Source organism: Chionomys nivalis, chromosome 5 (genome assembly GCF_950005125.1).
Source record: "Chionomys nivalis chromosome 5, mChiNiv1.1, whole genome shotgun sequence".
Classification (NCBI taxonomy): domain Eukaryota; kingdom Metazoa; phylum Chordata; class Mammalia; order Rodentia; family Cricetidae; genus Chionomys; species Chionomys nivalis.
Genome location: NC_080090.1, coordinates 99,220,767 through 99,244,887, shown reverse-complemented (window position 1 = coordinate 99,244,887; position 24,121 = coordinate 99,220,767). Strand labels below are relative to the sequence as shown.

The 24,121-nt window shown below is 47.4% G+C and overlaps 2 protein-coding genes across 5 annotated transcripts in view; one reads left to right on the top strand and one right to left on the bottom strand.

The window, feature by feature from the left end:
* Window positions 1-364: 364 nt before the first annotated feature.
* On the bottom strand, window positions 365-6,457 carry Dbi (diazepam binding inhibitor, acyl-CoA binding protein). The gene is made up of 4 exons (XM_057770074.1): window positions 6,337-6,457; window positions 5,233-5,350; window positions 2,267-2,329; window positions 365-610 (listed from the first exon to the last, which is right to left on the bottom strand). Exons 1-4 carry the CDS (start codon window positions 6,343-6,345, stop codon window positions 537-539), a joined length of 264 nt encoding a protein of 87 aa, XP_057626057.1. The 5' UTR covers window positions 6,346-6,457; the 3' UTR covers window positions 365-536.
* Window positions 6,458-6,572: 115 nt separating this feature from the next.
* The window catches only part of C5H2orf76 (chromosome 5 C2orf76 homolog), a 61,748-nt gene continuing 44,199 nt past the window's right edge, over window positions 6,573-24,121 (top strand). For 2 of the 4 annotated variants that reach the window (XM_057770368.1, XM_057770370.1), the window contains exon 1: window positions 12,556-12,769. In XM_057770368.1, the coding sequence (XP_057626351.1) occupies window positions 12,728-12,769 (42 nt within the window). In that variant the 5' untranslated portion in view covers window positions 12,556-12,727. Of the gene's footprint in view, window positions 6,609-12,555; window positions 12,770-24,121 lie in introns of those variants that run through there. The other 2 variants (XM_057770369.1, XM_057770371.1) reach the window with 2 other exon arrangements.

Sequence of the window (24,121 nt, the reverse complement as noted above, 5' to 3'; positions counted from 1 at the left end):
AACCATGCCAGATTTTTTGGTGCAGTGCTGGGGAACTGAACCCATGGGTTTATACATGCTAGGCGGCACTCTCCCAAACTGAGCTACAACCCCAGCTCCAAAGCACATCTTTAGAAGGAAGCAAAGAGGAGAGCCTGGATCAAGGCCAGTCATCCCAGGAACCTGGGTGGTGGGCTGGTGAGATCCTCAGTGGGTAAAATGCCTGGCGACCTGAGTTTGATCCCTGGGACCTACATGGTAGGAGGAGATAACCAACTCTGGCATTTTCCTCTGACCTACACATGGGTGCCGTTGCGCTCTCACCCACCCATACACACAGAAGGCAAACGCAATTAATATAAAAGAGCCCAGAAACATAAAGATATAAAGTAACAAATGTACTTTTAATTGATTTCAGGTAAAAACTACACAGGGAGAAGGATCAGCGATTAATTCTGGCCCTAATTTATCAGAGCCATATCATCTACATTAGAAAAAAAAACAAGGCATTATGTCCTCACAGGTCACACGTGTGGCTGGCCACCAAATCTGGTCTTCTATATTCCGTATTTCTTCTTTAGCTCTTCCACTTTCTCCACGTAGGTTTTCATGGCGCTTTCCTTGGAAGTTCCTGGAAGGAACCGGTGAGTTACATCAGGGAAGCAGTCTGCTAAGAAGACACGGAGCTGGCAGGGGTGTGCCATATCTGTGCAGTTGGGTGTAATATGCATGTATGTGTCTGTGTATTTGCCAGCGAATGTGCACATGTGCAAAGTGGAGGTCACGGTTATATGTCATGTGTCTTCTCCACGGTTCTCTATTTACTTAAAAAAGACTTCTATCATTTATTTATTAATTAGTATGCATATGTCCCTGAATATATATGTATGTGCACCAAATGCACGCAGGTGCCTGAGGAAGTGAGATGAGGGAGTCAGATCACTTAGAACTAGAGTTATAGGTGGTTGTGAGCCACTTGTGGTTTTGGGGACCCCAATCCAAGTCCTCTGTAAGAGCAGCAAGTGCTCTTAATCAATTAACCATCTCTACATGATCTCCACATATGATGGGCCACAGGTTGGACACACTTGCAGCGATCCCGGTTTCATATTTGGAAGTTATTTCTTACACACACAACACAGTTCTTATATCTCAGAGATGGCCCAAGGACTAGACACAAAGCACTCCAGGGAATGAGGTCTGCTTCATGATGCACCAAGCTCTTGCATGGTGGGGCTGCAGGCAGCGAGGACCTTTAGCCTTCTAGGCAGGCAGGAAAGTATCCCTGCAGTGATTCTGCTGGTGCTGCTGATTTACTGTTTGACTTCAGCTTTACGGACGATCTGTTTTGGAGTCTTATCTCCCAGGGCTACGCTGTTGGCTTTCCGAGCCAGTCCCCCTCTAACCCTCCCCCCCCCCGCCCCCACAAAGAGAAGCTGGGAGAAGAGGTGAAGACTGAGGAAAAGCAGTTGGTTCTTGGAAAGGAATGAGGCAAATCTTTGTCCCCTGGTCATGGCATAAAGGACAATGGATACACCCTGAGGGACAGCCATACTGGGTTTCCTAGATTCCCCCGGGGACTGAGAAAGCTTGTTGTGAAGCACCAGGGTTTCCAGGGCCTGAAAACACTGTGGAAGATGGACAGCCAGACCCACACGGCCCTGGCAGTCCATTTCAGTGTGCTGGGCCCTTCCTGAGTTCATGCCTTTCTCTCTTGTGAGGACAGAGGCCTATTCAGCAACTGGCTGGCGAGGGTATGGAAGCTGCCACAACTCTGGTGCCAGCTCTTGGGGCTTGCTGCCGTGGGAACACGTGATTTAGTGGAGCCTGGACACCTCTTAGATGCCTGTGCTCTCAGCGAATAATCGTTCCATTCACTGGCCATGCATTACCTCATCCCCTTTTCTCATGTGCCCTTCTGGCTGAAAGGGAACTGGGGAATGGCCACTCGGCTAAGGGGTCACTGCCTGGCCTTGTTGGGGAGATAGAGGCGTGGACGAGAGAACTCTCTTTACTCAACAGACATCCAAAGACCATGGCAGCTATGTCACTCCCTGGCCTACTTCTCAGTGGCTGGCCCCCAAGTCCTTCCCCTCCAGATAACACGTCTGCTCAGAGACAAAGCTCTTAGAAAAGGAGGGAAAGGAGGTGGCCTAGTTTTCCCCAAGCTAGGCTTGTCTGGGCTGGCTTCCAATGTGTGCTTCCTGACCTCTGTCCTCCCCACTCCAGAACTGAGAATCTTCAACGGCCAGCCTCACAAGGGAGGAGATCGATCAGAACAAGTTACCTTTCAGCTTATTCCAGGAATCCCACTTAGCCTTGCCTTTGAGGTCCAAAAGCCCTGGCCGATCTGCAACAAGAGAAGGGCAGACAGGAGATTTATTACAAGTTCTAATGGAGAGCTTTATCAACTTCTTTCCCATGCAAAGCAAGACATCATTCCCGCCCCCACAGGGTTTCCCCAGCTCTGGCTGTGCTGCAACTCACTCTGTAGACCAGGCTGGACTTGAACTCACAGATCTGCCTACTTCTGCCTTCCGTGTGCTGGAATTAAAGTTGGTGCTATCACTTCCCAGCACTAAGATATTCTTTTTTTATTAAAAATTTCCACCTTCTCCCCTCCTCCCATATCCCTTCCCCTCCCTCTACCCCCTCCCTCAAGATATTATTTTGGTGCATATACTCATATACTTCCAGTGTCTCACACAGAGGGTTCTAGCATAAGAAACCCAGATGGGTTTATAGTAACTCAAATTTAAAGTAGAGAAAAAAACAGGCTAAAAATGTTCTTAATTTTTCTTTCTGTACTATGAGTTAAATGTTTAAAACCCAAAGTTTTACTTTAAAAACAACACTATTCTTTGGGGCTGGGGATGAGGCGTAGCTGTAGGTAGTTCCCTAGCGTGCACAAAAGCCTGATGAGATCCCGCGCCCTGTAAATAGGGCATGGTGGTGCACACTTGTGATATCAGGAGCTGGGGCAGGAGGATCAGAAGTTCAAGGCCTACCTGGTCTACAGAGAGAGCTTAAAGCCAGACTGGGTGGCTTAGTGAGATTCTGTTTCAAAACCAGAAAAATATTAAATAGTAAAAAGGCCAGCGATATGGCTCCGTTGGCAGAGTGTTTGCCTGGCATGACCCAAACCCTGGTTTCCCCATCCCCAGCACCAGATAAACCAGGCCTGGTGATTCACATCTGTAAGGTGGAAGCCAGAAGATCAGAACTTTAAGGTTATTTTATTTTGGCTACATAGTAAATTTGGGTTAGCCTGGGCTACATGAGACTCTGTCTTAACCAAAACAGAGAAGAAAAAAAAAGACCAAAAAATTCTCAAACCAAACTATACCTGTACTTTAATCAAATCAAACAAACATCCATTCACATGGTTCAGAATTCAAAAACTCTGAAAAAAAAAAGGGGGGCTGGAGAGATAGCTTGGTGTTTAAAGAGAACCCAGCACCCACATGGCGGTTCACAGCTATCTGTAACTCCAGGTCCAGGGGATCTGGCGCCCTCACACAGACAGACATGCTGGTAACATACATACCAATGCACACGAGGATAAAGCAACAACAACAAACCCAAAAGACAATTCTGAAAAGAAACACTATTAGATCCCACCTGCCACTATTTCCCCACCACATTGCTGAACTCTGTTGTTCGTAGTTTTTATTTTATTTATTTATTTATTTATTTAAAATGAAGACCAGGCTTCTTCCAGAACATTTGGGTTTGGGAGACAAGACCTCCCACCATCCTTACTGGGGAGCAATTTCATTGTTAAGAGCAGAAACTGCTAAGTACTGAGTCTGAAGAAAAAATCCTGGAAACCTTACAGGACTGTGCCTACGAAGGTGCCTTCAACACCCCAGAGGAAGACGCCCTAGTGGGCATGCATATTGGCCACATTCAATTAGTGCATGTGTATATTAGGGTGCACGTGTGTGCGAAGCCAGAGGAGAACTTTTGGGAGTTAGTTCTTTCATCAAGTGCGGCAGCAAGACTTTACCTGCTAGCCATTTCGCTGGTCCTTCCAACATTTCATTCAGAAGCCACTTGCCCCACGTGGCTACCGAGCCCTTGAAACACAGCTCACGCAGCTACTGACTGTTTTGCGCATTGCTTAGGTAAAACCATTTGCAGCTAAAACTTGATAGCTACAAGTGGCTAGTCTTTGTTGTATTGAACAGTATAGCCGAAAAAGAGACAACAGTTTCCTGTTCAGGGAGTGACAGATTCCAAGCCAGTCTGATGCTCAAGTACCTCTAGCCTGGCCAGAGGCCAGGCTGTGACAAAATATTATCTGGCAGCAAAGCAGCCGTGCCTCCCCGTTATCTTTTTCTTCCTGGATGTTCATAAGCTCTCTGCTCTGACCTGCTTGGCCTGCAACTCCAGCCCAGTGGAATTGGAGGCCACACTTGGTGGGTGGCTGAGAGGTACATTCCCTTCTATGCTGTCATGAGTTCTTGCTAGAACACACTGTACTGCTATCTCAGGACACAGCCACTGCCCAAGGCAGCGGCAGAAACAATATTATAGACCAAGGTAATCCACAGCATAACTTCAAAATCTGTACCAAAGGGCTAGAGAGATAGGTCAGCCAACAAAGGGCTTACCTTGCAAGTATAAGGACCCGAGTTCCAGTCCCAGAAGTAATGTGGAAAAAAAATGGGGCGGGGTGGGGGTGCACAGGGCAGCCTGTGTTATAATCTCAGTGCTGGAGAGGTAGAGACAGGCAGATCCCTGGGGAGGTGGACGGTGCAGCGGAAACAATACTCCAGGCTGTCCTCTGGCTCCCACATACACATGTGCACAGAAGTCTGCACCAAGATCTTAAGAGGGGGAAAGTCATCTGGAAGGTGCAGACTTTGGTCAGCACCACTTCCAACTGCTCATCTCTTAGGCTTTGGGGCGGCTGCCAAGTGCTGGATGACCCTGCACACCTAATGGGAATAGTAGGTTCAACAAAGCTACTTCTGAGCAACAGGGCTTAGAGCAAGCTTCCCGTCTGGGACCTTTGCTTTCTTCACAGTAGATGCTGAGATAATCGGTAAAGTCCTTCCAAAACCAGACTGAATCTGCTCCCAGGGTCACACAGAGTTTAGGAAGATGGTCTTGCAGGTGGACCTCCCAGCTTTGATCTGTCACCATCCCCGCCTGAACCTTTGGGGCTCCGGCGGTTGGAAAGTGAGATTCTCAGACTCCTGGGCTGCCGAGCCAACTCGGCCTGCTCTGATGAGAAGCTGGGCATACCTGTATTTACGTCGCCCACGGTGGCTTGTTTGAAGTGGCTGTAGATGAAAAGCATCTCTTCATCACTTGGCTGAGTCTTGAGGCGCTTCACCTCCTCGGCAGCTTTGTCGAATTCAGCCTGGGTGAGAAGGAGAGGAACGGGATGGGGGTGAATATCTGAGTGGGAGCGGTCCAGGGGTGGATGGGAAGGGAAGGCAGCACTCCTCGCAAACTCTGCGGGCACTAAGATTCGGCAAAGGCCCACCTGTCCACTTGTGTGGTTACAGCACTGTGTCAAGTGCCAGGAATAGACTTGACTTACAGTGGAAGTACACGCCCTTAAATTTTTTTCTGCCCAATTGCCTGACCTCCGTTGGCTCAAATCCAGCAATTGCTGGGGGTTCCAGCAAGGCCCTGACCTATAATCAGCAGAGATAGACGGGGCAGTGAGGGGAAACGTGGAGTGATGAAAACAGTCGATCAGGGTTCAGGCCATGAATGCAGTGGAATCCAGGGTCAGGCGCCCACTGGTCCCTTCCTACTTGGGCCTGGAGTTCAGCGGTGACCTCTGTCCCAGTGCCCAGATTAGGGACAAGCAAGTGGGAGGAGCCAGGAATCACGCTACAGGGAATCCGTCCTGGACAGGGGTCCCAAAACAGGGAAGGAAAAGGCTTCGGGGCCACCTCATCTAGTCGCATCTCTTCTGTAGAAGGGCAAGTCAGGCACAAGGCTAATTACTGCCCCCCCCCCCGACCTCCAGGTTCCCCAGTCAGGGCCTCCACGAGTGCCCCTCTGTTCCACTCCGGTCCTTCCCAGTATGAGATTCAATCTCCTCTCCCTTCATCCTCTTATTGCCCATCTTTCTTTCGAGGACCCTGTGCCTGCTTCACCCGGGAGTCCAGCCCACCCGCAACTCTCCAGCAGTTCCGGCGTGGGTGGCAGTTTCAGAAATCTGCAAGGGAAAAAGTTCCGTTCCCCAGGCTATGAGCTGGGCTCGGATCCCAGAGCAGAAACCTAGCATCCGGGAGGGGGGGTGGTTGGGAGAAAGATACCCCGCGGGGTTCCAGAGAACTGATTTCCCCAAACCCACTGAACCTTCGCAGCCCGGCAGGGCACGCGCAGTACCTGAGACATGCTGGCGAGGTGACCTGGATGGCGAAAGCGCGGGAGCAAGTGCAGGCAGGCAGCGCTCAAGTTCCTGAGTGCACCGGGTAGCGCCTTTAAAAGCACTGTCCCTGCGGCCCAACCGAGCTCGGGCGAGCGCCTGCAGCCAATCAGAAGTCAGATCTGCTTTCGGGGGCGTGTCCATTCTAGGCCGGAGCTCCAGCCCCTCCCGGACCCAAGAGGTAGTTTATTGCGCACGCGTGGGGAGGAACCGCGGGGCACGCCGGGAGCAGGTGGGAAGCATTGCGGGTTTTTGGGCTGGGGCGGCGTGGGGAGCATTGGGGGTGAGGGCGGTTGTGCAGAGGTCGCGTGGAATGGGGTGCTGCTGCAGGAAAGTAAAAATTAGTATGATTCTTTCTCTTTAAATATCAAGACGGTTGGGAAGAGGCCGGAATTTGCATCTCTGGTCTAGTAATTTCTCCGCCTGGAAAGTGGAATGTCGCGGCACCTTTAAGGGAATCTAGGAAAAAAACCTTTGGCGCTCTGCGCGTCAGTGACCCGTTGGATCAAGCCCATGCTCAAGTCCTTTCTTCTGAACGGTTGGCACACTCTTTGACCTGTGCACGTTATCCGTAGTTTTCAGTCATGCACCCCTAACACGATCCAGTGACCTCTCAGTGCTTTCTGAAGGCGGAGGCAGTGTGATGTCTTTTGCAGGGGAAGAGGTGCCCAACAAGCTCTTGTTAAGTGAATAACTTTTCTTCTCAAATGTTTTTTAAACACTTGGCCTGATGAGTTCAGGCTTCTAGACCTTGGGCACGCAGCAGAGGGCAAATAAATCTCTTCAACCTTGGAGCTTCTTACAGTGGGTTAATAGTTGGCATAGTAAATTATAGACTTTTTAAAAAAAGAGTTGGAAGTTTTAACTGGTGTGTGTTTGGGGCGGAGGGCGGTGGAGAGAAGATACAGTTTGAGCAAGCCTTGCAAATGAGGGCAGGAACATTCTAGCAGGGAGCGGAGTCAACAGCGGATCCCCTTTGAGTTTTTTTTTTTTTTGTTTTTTTTTTTTTTGTTTTTTTTTTTTTTTTTTTGGTTTTTCGAGACAAGGTTTCTCTGTGGTTTTGGAGCCTGTCCTGGAACTAGCTCTTGTAGACCAGGCTGGTCTCGAACTCACAGAGATCCGCCTGCCTCTGCCTCCCAAGTGCTGGGATTAAAGGCGTGCGCCACCACCGCCCGGCCCCTTTGAGTTTTTAGTTTCATTAACGACAATTTAAAACTGACTCAGAAGGAAGCCTGAGGGCAATTTCATTGAGGATTGAGATAAAAGACACCAGCTGAAAATGCTCACATCCCCTAGAAGGAAAGGAGATGGAGGAAAAGAGGCTTTTAACTAGGCTTGGAGGTTAGAGAAACTGGGGAAGTCCTCAGTAGGGCCCTGGGTTCAGAGGGCGTTCAATGCTGAGCATAGGTGTCTCTGGGGCAAAGGATTGCCCCAGAGACACACGGTTAGACCTAGAAGCAGAGATAGCTTATGAAGAAAAGGAAAAGTGCAGGGAATGAGGGAATAAAAAGGGTCTAGGCTGGAGAACTAAGAAAGGTAGGCTGGTCTTTCTGGGGATGCAGGGATCATTCTGATGGAGATGGTAGCGATGGAGTGCACAGGTGTCTTCCGCAAACTTGTTATGGGAAACTTAGCTCCGTGGGAGGAGGGGAGGCAGCGCAGCGGGTGGGAGAATTTAGTAGGCCAAAAGGAGAATTTTCAGGCATTGGATTCCAGGGAAGAGAGAGGTGATAGAAAACTCCCTAGAGGTAGTCACAGAAGGGAAATTGTCCCTCTTCAATCTCCTAATGTGTGGCAAGGGACCTGGGCGGCAGATCACCACCCTTTCTGCTCCCCCCCCATCATAACTGTAGTTGTGTACACAGGGAGAGCTGGGGCTGTTGATCAGGGCTGGATAGTGTCTGCCTAGAATATTTGAGGTTGTGCGTGGGATTCCCAGCCCTGCAGAGTAGAAAACTTAAGCCCAAGCAAGCTTTCAGGTGTCACCAACAGCGTCAGCCAGGTTTTTGTGGAATGTTTGGGAAGGAGATTTTTTTTTTTTTTTTTTGAGACAGGGTTTCTCTGTAACTTTATAGAGTCTGTCCTGGAACTCGCTTTGTAGAGCAGGCGGGCCTCTAATTTACAGAGATCTGCTTGCCTTTTGCCTCCTGAGTGCTGGGATTAAAGGCGTTCTCTACCACCACCTGGCCGAGATTTTTTTAAAAGATGTATTTATTATGTATACAGTGTTCTGCCTGTTTACCAGAAGAGGGCACCAGATCTCATTACAGATGGTTTGGAGCCACCATGTGGTTGCTGGGAATTGAACTCAGGACCTCTGGAAGAGCAGCCAGTGCTCTTAGCCTCTGAGTCATCTTCTGGGAAGGAGAAACTAAATTGCAGGGAAGGCATCCAGGTTTGTTAGTTCGTGTAACAAAAATTTTGGAGTTAAATTTGGAGAAATTGCCTGTGACTGATAAAGAATGCGTGGTGATTTAGGGGACCCCACCCCATTAAGGCTCAGGTGAATAGCTATGGTAGACTTGTATTCCTTACCGTGACTTTCCTTGCCACCTTTGAAAGCTCAGTTGGCATCATGGAGCTTTGCATGGGCTCAGATGCAGGCAGGAGACCAATAGAAGTGTTGCCGTCATCGTGACATTCCGCAGTTCAAGACTATTTGTTGGTCGCTTGTTAGGGACATGATTTGCTTTTTTAATTCCATGTCGTGGTTCCAGAGGAGGTGCAACAACAGTTTCAAGTGGGTGACAGACCTGCTGAAGGGCTGTGGGTGCTAAGCCATTTGGAGCCAGAGAAGGAAGGATGCTCCTCCTTGTTGTAGATTCTCCCTAGGCCATGTTTCAGGGTAACCGAGGGCATGCTTTTCCGCATCCTTCTGACCCTTGCCTTGCTGCTCAGTGACTTTGTGTTGGGTCATCTAGGGACGTGCCACCGAAAGCCCCACCCTTAGTGCTTCTGCCCCAGGGAGTTGGGGTGGCGTTTGGAGGCCATAGAAAAACTGATGGTAATTCCTCAGGTGCCTCCCAGTTGGGTTTTGAGAAAGTGTCCTGTCTCTTGTTGTCCTGGAACTCACCAAGTAGGTTAGACTGGATGGGCCAGTGAGCCCTAGGGGTCCTTCTGTTGGGTCTCCCCAGCACAGGGCTCATAGGTGGTAGGATTCTGTGGATGAGTCCAACCCCCAGGGGTGAGAGGCCACGGAGGATGAGAGACAGATAGGCCATATGGATAGATTTTTTTCTTTTTTTTTTTTTTTTTTTTTTTTTTTTAAATTAAAATTTGCACTTAAACTTTTTTTTTTTAAAGTTTTTTATTAAAATTTCCACCTGTTCCCCATTTCCCATTTCCCTCCCCTCCTCCCAAATATTGCCCGCTCCCCATATGGATAGATTTTAAGTGGAGAGTTTTATTGAGATAAAGGAAGTGGGGGAAGGAAAGGAGGAGAGAGAGAAAAGAAGAAGAGGAGAGAAGTAGGCGGAGTTTTGCCTTTTAAGGAGACAGGGTATTGCCTGCCCTGCGCACAAGTGTGAAACAGGGCATGGCACACTCTGGAAGTTCTCATGGGCGCAGGGCCAGGTTCGCCTGGATGCTAACAATAAGCACATGCCACCATGCCTACACATGTTTTACATGGTTTGTGGAAACTGAACACAAGGTTCCCGTGCTTGTGTGGCAAACACTTTCCTGACTGAGGCTTCTCAGCCCCTGGAATTTTTTTTTTTTTTTTTTATTTTCGAGACAGGGTTTCTCCGTAGCTTTTGGTTCCTGTCCTGGAACTAGCTCTTGTAGACCAGGCTGGCCTCGAACTCAGAGAGATCTGCCTGCCTCTGCCTCCCAAGTGCTGGGATTAAAGGCATGCGCCACCACCGCCCGACTGGAATTTAATTTTTAAAATAAGCTTCAGGAGCTGGCAAGATGGCCCAGCCAGGAGAGCATTTGCCGTGCAGTCCTAACAACCTGGCTCCAACCCTCAGAACCCGTATGAAGGTGGGGAGAGAACCGAGTCCACCACATTGTCCTCTGACTGCCACACATGTGCTGTGGCATACATGGACCTGCGCTCATGCACACGGTTCTTGCACACACTTACAATAATAAATACATTGAAAATAAACTGCTTGCCGGGCGGTGGTGGCGCACGCCTTTAATCCCAGCACTTGGGAGGCAGAGGCAGGCGGATCTCTGTGAGTTCGAGACCAGCCTGGTCTACAAGAGCTAGTTCCAGGACAGGCTCCAAAACCACAGAGAAACCCTGTCTTGAAAAACAAAAACAAACAAACAAAAAAAAAACAACAACAAAAAAAAGAAAATAAACTGCTTGATGTATTTGGGGTGAGTCATACGAATTTTTAAAAATTACATATTTCTACAAAACTAGAAAAGGTCATTGCTTTTTATAATGCTGAGAAATCATTGAGTCCTAAACAGCTTTCACGTTTTTTATTGTTATTTTTCTGCCGTCTTCTCTCACCCATCATGCACTAGCCACTGCCGCGTCTCGATGCTTGCTCTTCTTAGGAACTGGACAAATACTTTTTGACGGAGCACAGTGCTTTTCTCTGGTGGCTGTGCTGCTTCTGGTTAGACTTAATGGCACAGACTGTCATCCCAGAACTGGGGCAGCTAACGCAGGAGCATCCATGAGAGTTGAGTGAGTCTGGGCTCCTCACTAAAGCAAACAGAAAGGACTCGGGCCGTGGTTCAGTTGGTAAATTGTCTACTTTGCAAACACAGCAACCTGAATTAAGACTTCAGCCCCCACTAATTGTTAAAATTTATTTTCCACACTGAGGAAGGAGATAGAGGCAGATCCCAGGAGCTATCTAGTGGTCATTCTAGCCGATTGGTGAGCTCTGGGTTCAGTGAGAGACCCTCAAAAAAAATGTGAAAAGCAATTGTTGAAGACACACAATGTCAGCCTCTGCCCTCCCCCAGGAGCACGCGTACATGTTCCCACACCCAAAGGGATGCGTCACATAGACACACATATACCAGTAAAGACTAGCAACAGCAACAACAAATCAAAAAGTTCCCTTTAGTTAGCTGCCCTCTTGGAAACAGCTGAATTCAGTAGAGCTGATGATGAGCCCATGGGCTGGAACAAAGCAGATGAACTGTGCCCCAGGCCTGTGCAGTGTTTTGGTGGCGTTTCCAAAGCTTTGGAAGCAGAGGGCTTAGGGAGAATGAGGAGCCTGTCGCAGCCAACTTGTCAGCTGGTCAATAGCAGTTGTCAAGGCTGCAGCTTATTTTTGTGGATGTGAATCTGAGGCATCGTTCTGACTGTCCCAGGCTTCCCTTGCTCTCGGCTTAGTTAGCTTGACCAGGTTTACCAGGTATGAAATTCCTGCTCTGAAGCAGGCCTCATAGCACAGCAGAAAGCAGCTGGTTACCCTGTAACTGTCATGCCGCTGTGTGACCCATGGGTGTATTTTGCCAGGCAGGCCATTGTTGTAGCATGCAGGATCCAACACTGGATAAGACCATTGAGGTCTGTCTTTTCTCATGCAGCAATTTGCCTTACACCTTCTGGCACTGCACAAACTAACCATCAGGGAGAGTTTCTCAGGCACCTTTGAGGTCAATTTCTGTTTCTGTATCCACAGGTTTCCGTTACTGTTTAAACCAGATCGGCAAGGCACATGAACAGGTGAAAATTATTCCCTCCCAGTGAGTGTGAGGAGTGGTTTTAAGATTAAGTTTCTTGCTATAAAGGAAACCTCTAATTTCTAAAAGTAACCCAATCATTAAGAAAAGAGTTAAGAAGAAACTACTGTGGCAAGAGCTTTTGTGGAAGGCCAGGGCGATCCCACACGGCCGGTTAGCACTGTACTTGGTTTCCATTCTCTTGAATGTGACTCCTCTGGCCAGGCTCCAGCAGAGCTGGGTGGGGAGTAGAGTGTTTTTTTAAAGGGATTGGGACGTGCATCTGGGATAGGAGTGGGGAGAAGGGCCGGCCGAGGAAGAGCCCAGAGAAGGGTGGGCAGGTGAGCGTGGCATTCCCACAGCTGCAGAAAGAGACTTCCCAGCGGAGCTCTGGACCATTCTCTCCTTTGCCTTTCCTCAGATGCATACATTGAGAGTAACTGCATCAAGGCGGGTGTGAGAGGAGAGTGTGTGTGGCATAGGCTTGATGTTGTCCTCTCCCATCCTCACCTCCTCTGTATCCAGGCTGGTGTCCAGTGTGACAGCATTGATTCTCCAAGAGGGCTTGTCAGTGGAAGACTATAGGAAGTGCCTTCCCTTCGCTGGGAGAAAGGGAGGATTGAGGATAACACGTTCTGAGTCATCCTCGGCTACGTATCCTGTCTTAGTGCCATTGTGCGTGCACGCGTGTTTGTGTGTGCATGTGCACATATGTGTGAAGGCCAGGGGACAACCTCAGATGGTATATCTCAGGTACAATCTATCTTTTATTAATTTTATTATTTTTCATTACTTTTGCACATTCCTAAAAGATTATTTTTAACCGTATGTGTATATATGTGTGTCTGTGTGAGTGTATGCTGTGCCTGTACAGGTGCCCACGGGGGCCAGAAGAGGATATTGGTTCACCTTGCAGCTAGAGCTGTCTGATGTGGGTGCTGGGAATCAAACCCAGGTCTTCTGGAAGAGCAGCAAGTTCTCTTAACCACTGAGCCATCTCTCCAGGCCCACTTTTATTATTTATAAGTGCGTGTGTGTGTGTGTGTTTGTGTGTGTGTGAGTATGTGTGACAGTATATGTGGACGGCTTTCAGGGGTGGGTTTTACCCTCCCACCTTGTAAAGGCAGTGTCTCTCTTCTCATATTGCTCTATATTCTCCAGGCCTGCTCGGCCCTCAAGCTTCCGTCTCTGCTTCTTGTCTCACTGTGGGAGTGCTGGGGTCATTACTTTGCATCCAGCTTTTCATCTGGGCTGTGGGACTTGAACTCATCAAGCTTGCAAGGCAAGGACTTTTTCCTGCTCACTCACCTCAATGGTCCCACCTTGTTTTTGTGACAAAATCTCTTCCTGGAATGGAGCTCCCTGTGTAGTCTAGGCTGCTGGCCAGTGGATGTCAGGGATCTGCTTGGCTCTGTCTCCCCAGTGCTAGATTACACATGTTTGCTACCATGCCTGGGGCATTTTTTAAACATATGATCTGGGGATTTGGGTCTTTATTTAAGGTCCATCTGCTTGCAAGGCTTCTCCAGCCGAGATGTTTCTCTAACCCCGTCTTAGTGCCTTTCTTTGATATCGCACTCTGACAGAAGAAGGGGCTCACTGACTTATTATTACTAGATGGAGAGAAAAGTTCTGTTCTTGGTAACAGCTGAGGTGAGGCAGGGCATCTGGCTCTCCCAAGGACCTCTGCAGCCACCTTGCTGTCAGGGACAGGAATGCCTTATGTCTGCTTATGGCCTGTCTTCCATGGATGTTGAGATGGGCTAGGAGACTGGCCCTCCTACAGTGGCTGGCAGGACAATGCTGGCCCTCCAGTAGGTCTACCTTACACTACCCTCTGTGCAGAGGAAGGAATGCATGTCACCAGTGATGGGGTAAAGCTGGAGATTCCCCAAGTGGCCTCATTGCCGTGGGGAAGATAGAGTAGGATGCACTGTGGCCCAGCTCCCTACCTCCTCTGACAGGTGATGGGGTGCCCCATCAAGGCCTGGTGCGGATGGGACTCCTAGCATCCCTCGGGTGCTGCTGGTCCAGGTAGAGGTAGGGTCACAGTCTCTTGTGGTGTCTACTGGAGCAGAGCCACATGGTTTCTTCATTGTTGACATTTCTGAGGTTGGCGAGTTGTTAAGCAATGAGTCTGAGACCCAAGAAGCCCCAGGAAACTAGTCCACACCACCTTATGCCCCAGGTCCTGAAGTCTCTAGCTTGCCCACCTCCCTCCTTCCATGTTTCAGAGTTTTAGCTCTGTTTTGTATATGAAACATCAGGAGTTGAAGTATAAGGAAAAGCACATCTCCCATCTTCATGTCGGACGGCATCACTTGAAGCTCATTATTAAGATTTATTTTTATGGGGCGGGTGCTGGAGAGATGACTCATTTGTTAAGAGCACTGGCTCTTCTTCCAAAGGTCCTGATTTCAATTCCCAGCAACCATATGGTGGCTCACAACCATCTGTCATGAGATCTGGTGCCCTCTTCTGGCGTATAGGCATGCATACAGGCACAATACTGTGTACATAATATATAAATTTTAATCTTTAAATTTAATCTTTAAAAAATATTTTTATTTATGTATGTCCGTGTGTGTCTTTGCATGAGTGTGCACGTGCACGGGGACACTCATGGCCAGAAAAGGGGTCGGATGTCCAGGATCTGGGGTAACAGGCAGTTCTGAGCTGCCCAGTGTGGGCACTGGGAACTGAACTCAGGTCCTCTGGAAAAGCAGTGCTCTTACCACCTAGTCGTCTCTGCAGCCCTTGGACCTTGTTTTCACCAGGCCTAGAGGGACACACCTGTGGTCCCAGCATTGGGAGAGTGAAGCAGCAAGACTTCAAGTTTGAGGTTAGACTGGGCAGCATAGCTAGACTCTGTCTCAAATAACCAGACACGACAGCCCCCTCCCAACAAACAAAACAGTAAATAAAACTTAAAGTTATTTCTACAAAGTACACGTGTATCTCCTGCCAATCTTCTGTTTTTTCTTAGATTATTATTTAAACATTTAAAAATGTGTGTTAAGTGTGCCTGTGCATTTGTCTGTGCACATATGCATGCCCGGTGCCCATGGAGGGCAGAAGAGGGATTGGGATCTCTAGGACCTGGAGTTACAGATGGTTGTGAGCCGCCATGTGGGTGCTGGGGACTGAACCAGGTCCACTGCAAGAGCAAAAGCGTTCTTACCACTGAGCCACCTCTCCAGCCCCTTCTTAGATTACTTTTGTCCTTTTAATTTAGTTTTTGTGTTTGTGCATGTGAGTGGGCGTGTGTGGAGGTCAGAGGTCATCTTGCAAGAGTGGCTTCTCTCCTTCCACCTGAGTTGAACTCAGGTCACAGACTCATCAGGCTTGGCTGCAAACGCTTTCACCTGTTGAGCCATCTTGCCGCCTCCCCACCCCCCTCGTGTGAACCTTGAAAGCCCCATGAAAACTCTTGAATTTCCACTGTCGCCAGTGATACATTAGTGCAAATGTGGCTATTGGAAAGCTGGGTACAAGGTAGAACATCATCGTATCTTAAGAATCCGGGCTGCAGAGATGGTTCAGTGGGTAAAGAGCTTGCCTTGCAAGGGTGAAGACCTGAGTTCAAGTCTCCAGAGTCCAAGTTAAACTTGGATGTGGTAATGCGTGTCTGTAATCCCAGTTCTCCTAATGAAGGTGGGAAGCAGCAAAATTGCTAGAAGCTCACAGGCCAATTAGCCTGACTCTGCAGTGGGCAAACAGCAGGAAAATGTCTCAGTCAGGGCAGAAGCAGAGTACGAGAGAGGCGTTTGCCTTATTAGGGTATGGGGAGTGCGCTATTTGCTTATTTATGGTCGGAGGGGATGCCCCATTGTCTCGGTGGACTGAGGGTTGTCCTTTTGTTATGTTACTTGAAATATTTCCATGTCAATTTCCCAGTTGCTTATCTGAGAACTCTGGTTATGGAAACCACTTCAGGCGAATGGCTTCACTCCTACTTGCTTTAGCAAACTATGTTTATACCAGTTCCTTGAGCTCTGTAGTCTCAGGGAGTGGCTTCTGTGGGTTCCTCTCATGAAGTGGTTTTCTGTCAGAATGGAGAACCTTACATCTAGGTCATCTGAATCATCTTGTGTGTGTATATATATGAGTACACGTGTCTGTGGGTATGCCTGTGCCTATATATGTTGTGTGTATAAGTCAGAGGACAGACTTGGGTCTTGTTTCTTAGGCCATTTCTACTTTTTTTGAGACATGGTCTCTCACCATCCTGGACCTTGCCTATAGACTGGCCAGCAAGCTCCAGCAATCTGCCTGTTTCCACCTCCTGAGCTCTGCGAGTATAAAGATGAACCATCACACCAGGCCTTTTCACATGGGTTCTGGAATCGAACTCATGTCCTCATGCTTGTAAGGCAAGTACTTTGCCAACGGACTGAGCCGTTGATTTAATTTTGGGTCTTGTTGCAGTGCTAGAATACTTTGGCAAGAATAACTGGTGGAGAAAAGATTTGTTTTAGATCACAGTTCCAGGTCACAGCGCATCACTGTGGGGAGGTCAAGGCGGCAGGAACTTGAAACAGCCAGAAACAAAGTCGAGAACCAAGAACAGTGAGCTAAGGCATGCATACTAGTGTGTGGCTCACCTTCTCCACTCAGAGATACAGCATCCCTACCTAGGGAATGGTGTCACCCACAGTGGAATGGTCTTCCTGCTTCAGTGAGCATAATCAAAATAATCCCCAAGACCAACCCAGTGTAGACAATCCTTCAATGATACTGTCTAGATTGTGAGGAGTTGACAGAGCTAACAGACAGCCGTCTCAGCAGTCCGACACCCCCTCTCAGACAGTCTGTTGTACCCTAGGTGTTCTCAGATTCCCTGTATATTGAAGTTCTGATCACCCTTCTTCCATACATGTGTTTGTGTCATAGCTGTAGAACCCTAAGTTTAAGTAATCCAAGCCTTTATATAATAGGACTCCAAGCAATCACCCCCCTGGGGGGGTTCCTGCCTTCGTTTTACCAGATAGTAACCAGACCTGCGTGCTATGCTGGTAGGAGACCCCGTCTGTCTTGCTGAGCCCTGGAAGCTACACATCTCTGAAAGATGTCTGAAGACAGCAGCAGCCACCACCTCTCCTCTTAAATTAACCCATTTCTATTATTTGATATTTTACCATGAGGCTAGCGGTTTGTTACCTCTTGCTTCTTGGGCAGCTATGTGGGAGTCTCTCTGACTCTGCCTACTCTTTCTCTATATCTCTGTTTGGATTTTCTGCCTGGCTTTGCTCTGCTAAGCCATTGGCCAAAACCGCTTTATTAGTTAACCAGTGGTAATAAAACATTTTCACAGCATACAGAGGGGAGTCCCACATCCCTGGAGCTCGTGTGCCAGTTGAGTCAAAGCAAGTCAGTGAGGTCTCAGTTCAGTGAGAGACCCTGACTCATGAACACGGTGGAGAGTGATTGAGGAAGACACCCTAATAACCTTGTAGACACGCAGACAGATGGACAGACAGACATGCAAGGAAGAGAGAGACAGAGAGACAGAAATAGTCTTTCCCTCCAGTCTGGAAAATTCAGCTGCCTTGGATCATTTCTGAAGTCTCACATGTCTCTAGCACAGAAAACAAGTGATTGTTTTGCACATTTGCCCAAGATGAAGGGAAGGTCGTGACCAAGGCAAGTCTGTGGAGCTGTAGGTGTTGATTCCAGCAGGTCATAGACTTGAGAGTGAGCAGCAATCTGTGCTTATTTCCTTGTTTGGCGTTGGTGATGACCCACCCTCAGCTGCCGAGGCACATGTGACATGCGTCAGCATCATGGGGGACGTGGGGGAGCTGTTAGGTTAGCTCTGGGTTATTTTGATCCTACCATGTTTCTTAAATACCGACAGCTGGAGGGTTTTATTTTTTTAAACTCATCTAAAAGTGATCCAAACTTTGAAAGCATTCTTTTATTTTAGATTTATTATGTGTGTGTGTTTGTGTATGGGTTTGTGCATATGAGTGTCAATGCCCGTAGAATTCCGAGGAGGGTGTTGGATTTCTGGAAGCTAGAGTTGTAAGCTGTCCAGCGTGAGTATTGGAATCAGAACTCAGTTCTCTGCAAGGGCAATGTGCTCTTACCTAGTAAGCCATCTGTGGTGATTTCAATAAGAAGGGCCCCCATAGGCTTATGTATTTGAATGTTTAGTCACCATTTGACACTATTTGAGAAAATCACAGTGTGGCCTGGTTGGAGGAGGTGTGGCCTAGTGGAGGAAGTGTATCAAAAGCCTATGCCAGGCCCAATCACTTTCCCTCTCCCTCTTCCCTGTTCCTCACCTTCTTCCTCTCCTTCCTCTTCCTCCTTCTTCCTTACTCTCTCTTTTTCTTCCCCCTCCCCCTATTTCCCTCACCCATCTCCCTCCCCCCTCCCTCTCCCTCCTCTCTCTCTTCCCCTCACTTTCCCTCCTTCTCTGTCTCTTGGCTTACAGATCAGGATGTAGCTCTTAGCTACTTCTCCAGCACCACACCTGCCTGCCACCACGCCCATGCTCTCTGCCGTCATGCCTTCTGCCATGATGACCATGGACAACCACACCCCTGGAGCTATAAGCCAGCCCCCAATTAAATGCTTTCCTTTATAAGAGTTTTCATGGTCACAATGTCTCTTCACAACAATAGAATAGTGACCGAGACACCATCTTCTCAGCTACACTCACTCTTGAATTAATGTTAGAAATGCTTTTCTTAAAAGTTTTGTCTGTAAAATATGATCACAGCAGTCTTTCTAGAATAATGGTGTTTTGGTTTGTAGTATGTAAGCAAACCAAAGGAAAGGCAGGAAGTTTTCAGATGGTCACATCTTTCAGAAGTTTTGATTGTCACATGGTCCTAGTTTTTAAGTCCTTAGTTTTATATTATCAATTATTATTATTGGCTTTAGATTCTGTGTGTGTTGGACTCTAGCGTCCAAACACCGAGGAGGAGTCGCCCCCAGAGACCACCTCACACACCACAGCCGATGCAAAAGCATGAGAATTTTATTAATTCTGTCATGACAGGGTCCTCCAGCATTCGGGAAGCCGAGGGACCTCGAATAGCTGGTACAGCCTACTTTTAAAGGGGCCACAGAAGCAAGGGGGGTTGTTCTTTGACTATTTTGATTTGCTTATTCAAAGGGCTATTACCAATAGTTGACTGGAGAGCTGTTGCCAGATCAGGTGAGGTAAGAGGTCATTTTGACACCGTTTCCCAGGGGACTGAATCAAAACATACGTATATGGGTAATTGTTCAGGAACTACTGAGTACGTGCGAGTGTAGCTGTTAGGTCCTTGGTTCCCAGGGGAGGAGGGGAAGCACTATGGCACGGAGGCTGAGCGGATTCAGAGTTGTCAGAAATGGCTTCAGGATTGTCTTAAAGTCTTACGTGTGTGTGTGTGTGTGTGTGTGTGTGTGTGTGTGTGTGTGTGGAAGGGCACACGTACCATAGTGTGTGTGAAGGTCAGAGCACACCTTGGAGGAGTTAGCTGTCTACTTCTACTGTGTGGGGCTTAAGGATTAAACTCAAGTCCTCATGTTTGTGTGGAAGTCACTTTTCCATCTCTCCATCTCTCCAGTCCAGTTTTCATATTTTCTACATGGTCATCTTGTGTTAGTTTTGTTACTCTTAGTTAATTTTTTTTGGTTTGTTTTATTTATTCTCTGACAATTTAACACACATATTCAATGTGTCTTGATGCTCCCTCATGCCCGACACATACCCCTCCCACCTTTCCACAGCTTAGAAATGTCACAACTATTCCTTACATTCTACAGAAACAAAATATAATAATCTAGACAGAATACTAAGGTTAAAAAAGAAAAAACTCCAGTGGAGGATCTGGAAAGTGTTGGAGGAGGGCAGATCATAGCATAATATTTTATATATATATATATTTAAAACCAGGCAGTGGTGGCGCACGCCTTCAATCCCAGCACTTGGGAGGCAGAGACAGGTGGATCTCTGTGAGTTGGAGGCCAGCCTGGTCTACAGAGTGAGTTCTAGGACAGGCTGCAAAACTCTTAGTTAATTTTTTGTTGTGACCAAAATACCCAAGAAAACAAGTTCAAGGATGAAGGTTTATTGTGACTCACAGTTTCAGAGGACCTCACTCAGAGGGTGCAGCAGAGAGAGGGCTCAGTCCATTCATACAGGGAGGGTAGAGGGCTCAGTCCATTCATACAGGGAGGGTAGAGGGCTCAGTCCATTCATACAGGGAGGGTAGAGGGCTCAGTCCATTCATACAGGGAGGGTAGAGGGCTCAGTCCATTCATACAGGGAGGGTAGAGGGCTCAGTCCATTCATACAGGGAGGGTAGAGGGCTCAGTCCATTCATACAGGGAGGGTAGAGGGCTCAGTCCATTCATACAGGGAGGGAGGGCTCAGTCCATTCATACAGGGAGGGAGGGCTCAGTCCATTCATATAGGGAGGGTAGAGGGCTCAGTCCATTCATACAGGGAGGGAGGGCTCAGTCCATTCATATAGGGAGGGTGCAGCAGAGAACTCAGTCCATCATGGCAAGGAGGATTTAGCTGAGTGGCTTATGTCACATGGAACAGCAAGTGGAGGAAAGGGGACTTAGAAAGAGGCCAAGGCAAACAGCTTCAACAAACAAGTTCCCAGTAATCTACTTCTTCCTGCCAGGCCTCGCCTACCACTTTTCCCTGCCTCCCACTGTGCATTGTCCCCTGAGTTCCTCTAATCCTTTCCTCAGGTCAGAGTCCTGTGATGTAATGGCCTCTTCACATGTCTCCTAGACATGCTCAGGTGTGCCGCTATCCTCCTGGGTGTTTCTTAATATACTAACAGCTGACATTACCCATCTGGCAGCTGCGATGACTCAGCCTGAAGCCCTTGCTGTGCAAGCCCGACAACGTGAGCTCCATCCTTGAAACCCATCCCACGGTTGTCTTCTGGCCCTGACTTGTACAGTGTGGCACGGCCCCCTCCATGCATGCACTAATGATTAAAGAAAACAAGAAGCCATCACAGAGTTGCACCTACAAGGCAAATCCATTTTCAGAGAAAAAAGGGCCAGTGAGATGCTTTATAGGTAAAAGTACTTGCTGCTAAGCCTGGTGACCTTAATTCCAACCCTGACTCATGGTTAGGAGAGAATGGACTCTTGCAGGCCATTCCCCAACCCCTACCCACCCCCAAAAAATAAAATTCAAAAACTTAAAATAGTAAACTTTTATACTTATAATACTGATCTCTAAATATAGAGGAAACTAAGCATTTATGGTAATATGAAAATGATTTGTTTGTTTGTAGCTAAACCATCCTTCTTGGGAAGCTGGACGTTCCCCTACAGTTATGACCTTTAAAGCAAATGGAAATTCCAAGTTTTGTAATTCTCAATTTGATGGAGTAAATGTAACTCTAAAATGATTCGGGGTTTAAAATAATTCTATCCAACAGGAAAGTACTTGTGAACAGAGAAATCAAATTCAGGAGGAACCTTTGACTCTTTTTTGTGCCCTCCTGCTAAAAGCTTCATGACCACACGAGTACTTTCCTGTTGTGAAACTGGTGTGAAAGAGACTGCAGAGACGGACTATGTCCGTGCTAGAGACATCATTCTGCCACACAGTAACGTAAAGTGGATTCCTTGAATGACAGCCTGTTATAAGGAATATTTTCAGTTTAATACCCTTACCTGATGGGAATGAAAACTGCTGTTTTAAAGTGGTTTATTATACTCCGTGGGTGTAACTGGGCTGGAATGCATTGGTGAACATTACGTGGTTTTATTACAGACTTAATTGTAAAACTTTTTTTTAATGAATGAGTGAGTGAAATAGTGTTTGTAAAGTTAATAAATTTCTTGACAAAAAGTAAAAAAAATAAATAAATAATTCTATCCAAGTACCTGTTCAAATTCCAGTCATTCCCAAAATCAGATGTATAGACAAAAGGAATAGAATAGAGGGCCCAGAAGTAAACCCATGTAGCTACAGCCACTTAATTCTGACAGAGGCGTTAGAAACGTGCATTGGCTAAAGATGGCCTTGTCAACAAACTGGACAAGCTGAATCTCACAGGGAAGACAGTAAAACTAAACAAGCAGCTCTCAACCTTGCACAGACCTCCACGTAAGACCTGAAACTTGGAGATTGCTAGAGGAAAGCACCGTTGGTACGAGCAGGGGCTTGGGAGATGGCCGGTGAAGAGCACGTGCCCCTCTCACAGGGGACCAGAGTTCGGTTCCCGGCACCTATGTCTGACAACTCATAAAGACCTATAACTCCAGCTCCAGGGATCTGATGCCTCTGACCTCCTCTGCATTGCACTTCAAAAAAGGATACAGGTGTAGGCATCTGATCGTCCTAAGAGTTGTCAGGTAAGATGAAATAATTTTTTAGTACAGCAGAGGAAATGTCAAAGGCTACAGAATTGAAAGAAAAACCATTTTTTACCAACATCAGACAGGAGACTGATATGTAGAATATACAGATGACTAGAAAAAGTACCAGAAAAAGGAAATCACCCAGTTAATAAATGTCCTAAAAAACTGAAAAGGTAGTGCTCAAAAGAATAAGACACATGTGGCCAATACATATTTGAAAAGACTAGCCAACATCCTTAGCCATCAGGGAAGGTAGATTAGAGCCACATTGATACTCTGTCTCAGGGGCAAGGAGATAACTCAGCAGGTCAAGGCACTTGCTGCTAAGCCTGAAGACAAGGTAGAAAGAAACTGAGATTCCATCTCTCTTTAGTCACAGTTCTTACTAAGAAGATAGCTGGCAGAACTGGGAGGGCGTGGGGAACAGACAGCCATTACTCACTCTCAGTGCCAGTGCAAACTGGTGCAGCCACCACAGCAATCAGTATGGAGGTTTCTCAACTAAAAACAGGAATCCTCCAGCTATCATAGTCTTGAATGCACACGGGAAAGACTCTAGGTCATGGTTCTCAGCCTTCCTGATTCTGAAACCCTTTAGTACAGCTCCTCATGTTGTGGTGACCTCCAACCATAACATAATCTCTCTCTCTCTCTCTCTCTCTCTCTCTCTCTCTCTCTCTCTCTCTCTCTCTCTCTCTCCTCTCTCTCTCTCTCTGTGTGTATGTTTGTGTGTCTGTGTCTGCCAGCCTTGTATGTGTGTTTGGAGATCAAACACAACCTTGAATATCACTCCTCAGGTACCTTCCCCTTCTTTGAGACAGAGTCCTTTAATAGCCTGGAACTTTGCTAAGTAGGCCAGGCCAGCTCTCCCTTGAGCTTCTAAGGATCTGCCTGTCTCTGCCTACCATATTGCCACTGGAGTTATAGACATGTACCACTATACTGGCTTTTCTTCTTTCTGTCCTCCCTCCCTCCCTCCCTCCCTCCCTCCCTCCCTCCCTCCCTCCCTCCCTCCCTCCCTCCCTCCCTCCCTTTCTTCAAGAATCATTTCTAGGTGACTCATTAGTTTTTAAAAACTCCATTTATTTATTTGTTTATTAGATGTGTATGTGCATATGTCATAGCACAGATGCGGAGGTCAAAGGACAGCTTGAGGGGATTGGTTCTCTTCTTTCACTATGTGGGTCCCAAGGATCAAACTCAGGCCAGTGGCTTTGGCAGTGGACCTTGAGCTGTCTCCCCAGCCCCAACTATTTTTTTCCTTAATTTAAAAGTTATCTCTGTATGTATGTGGTGGGACCCATTGGAAGTCAGAAGACAGCTTGCAAGAGTTAGTTTTTCCTTCCACGGTGTGGGATCATGGACTCAGACTGAGGTGGTCACGCTCAATGGTAAGGGTATTTACTTGCTAAGTCTCCTCACCAGCCCCTGTGCTGGCTTTTTATGTAGATTCTAGTTGTCCAAACGCAGGTTCTCATGCTGAGGATTCAAGCAAGCACTTTGCCAACTGAACCATCTCCCTGTCCCCATCTTTTACTTTTTAGTTTTGTTTTTAATTTTTAAAAAAAGTATTATTGTGGCCGGGTGATGGTGGCACACGTCTTTAATCCCAGCACTTGGGAGGCAGAGGCAGGTGGATCTCTGTGAGTTCGAGGCCAACCTGGTCTACAAGAGCTAGTTCTAGGACAGGCTCTAAAATTACAGTGAAACCCTGTTTTTTGTTTTTTGTTTGTTTTTTTTTTTTGAAAAACCAAAAAGAAAAAAAAA

Coding starts and splice junctions, on each gene's coding strand:
- Dbi (XM_057770074.1), bottom strand. Junction 2,330..5,232: donor CGTGGGCGACGTAAATACAG/GTATGCCCAGCT, acceptor CTCTTGTTGCAG/ATCGGCCAGGGCTTTTGGAC. Junction 611..2,266: donor TTCCTGGAATAAGCTGAAAG/GTAACTTGTTCT, acceptor GGTTCCTTCCAG/GAACTTCCAAGGAAAGCGCC.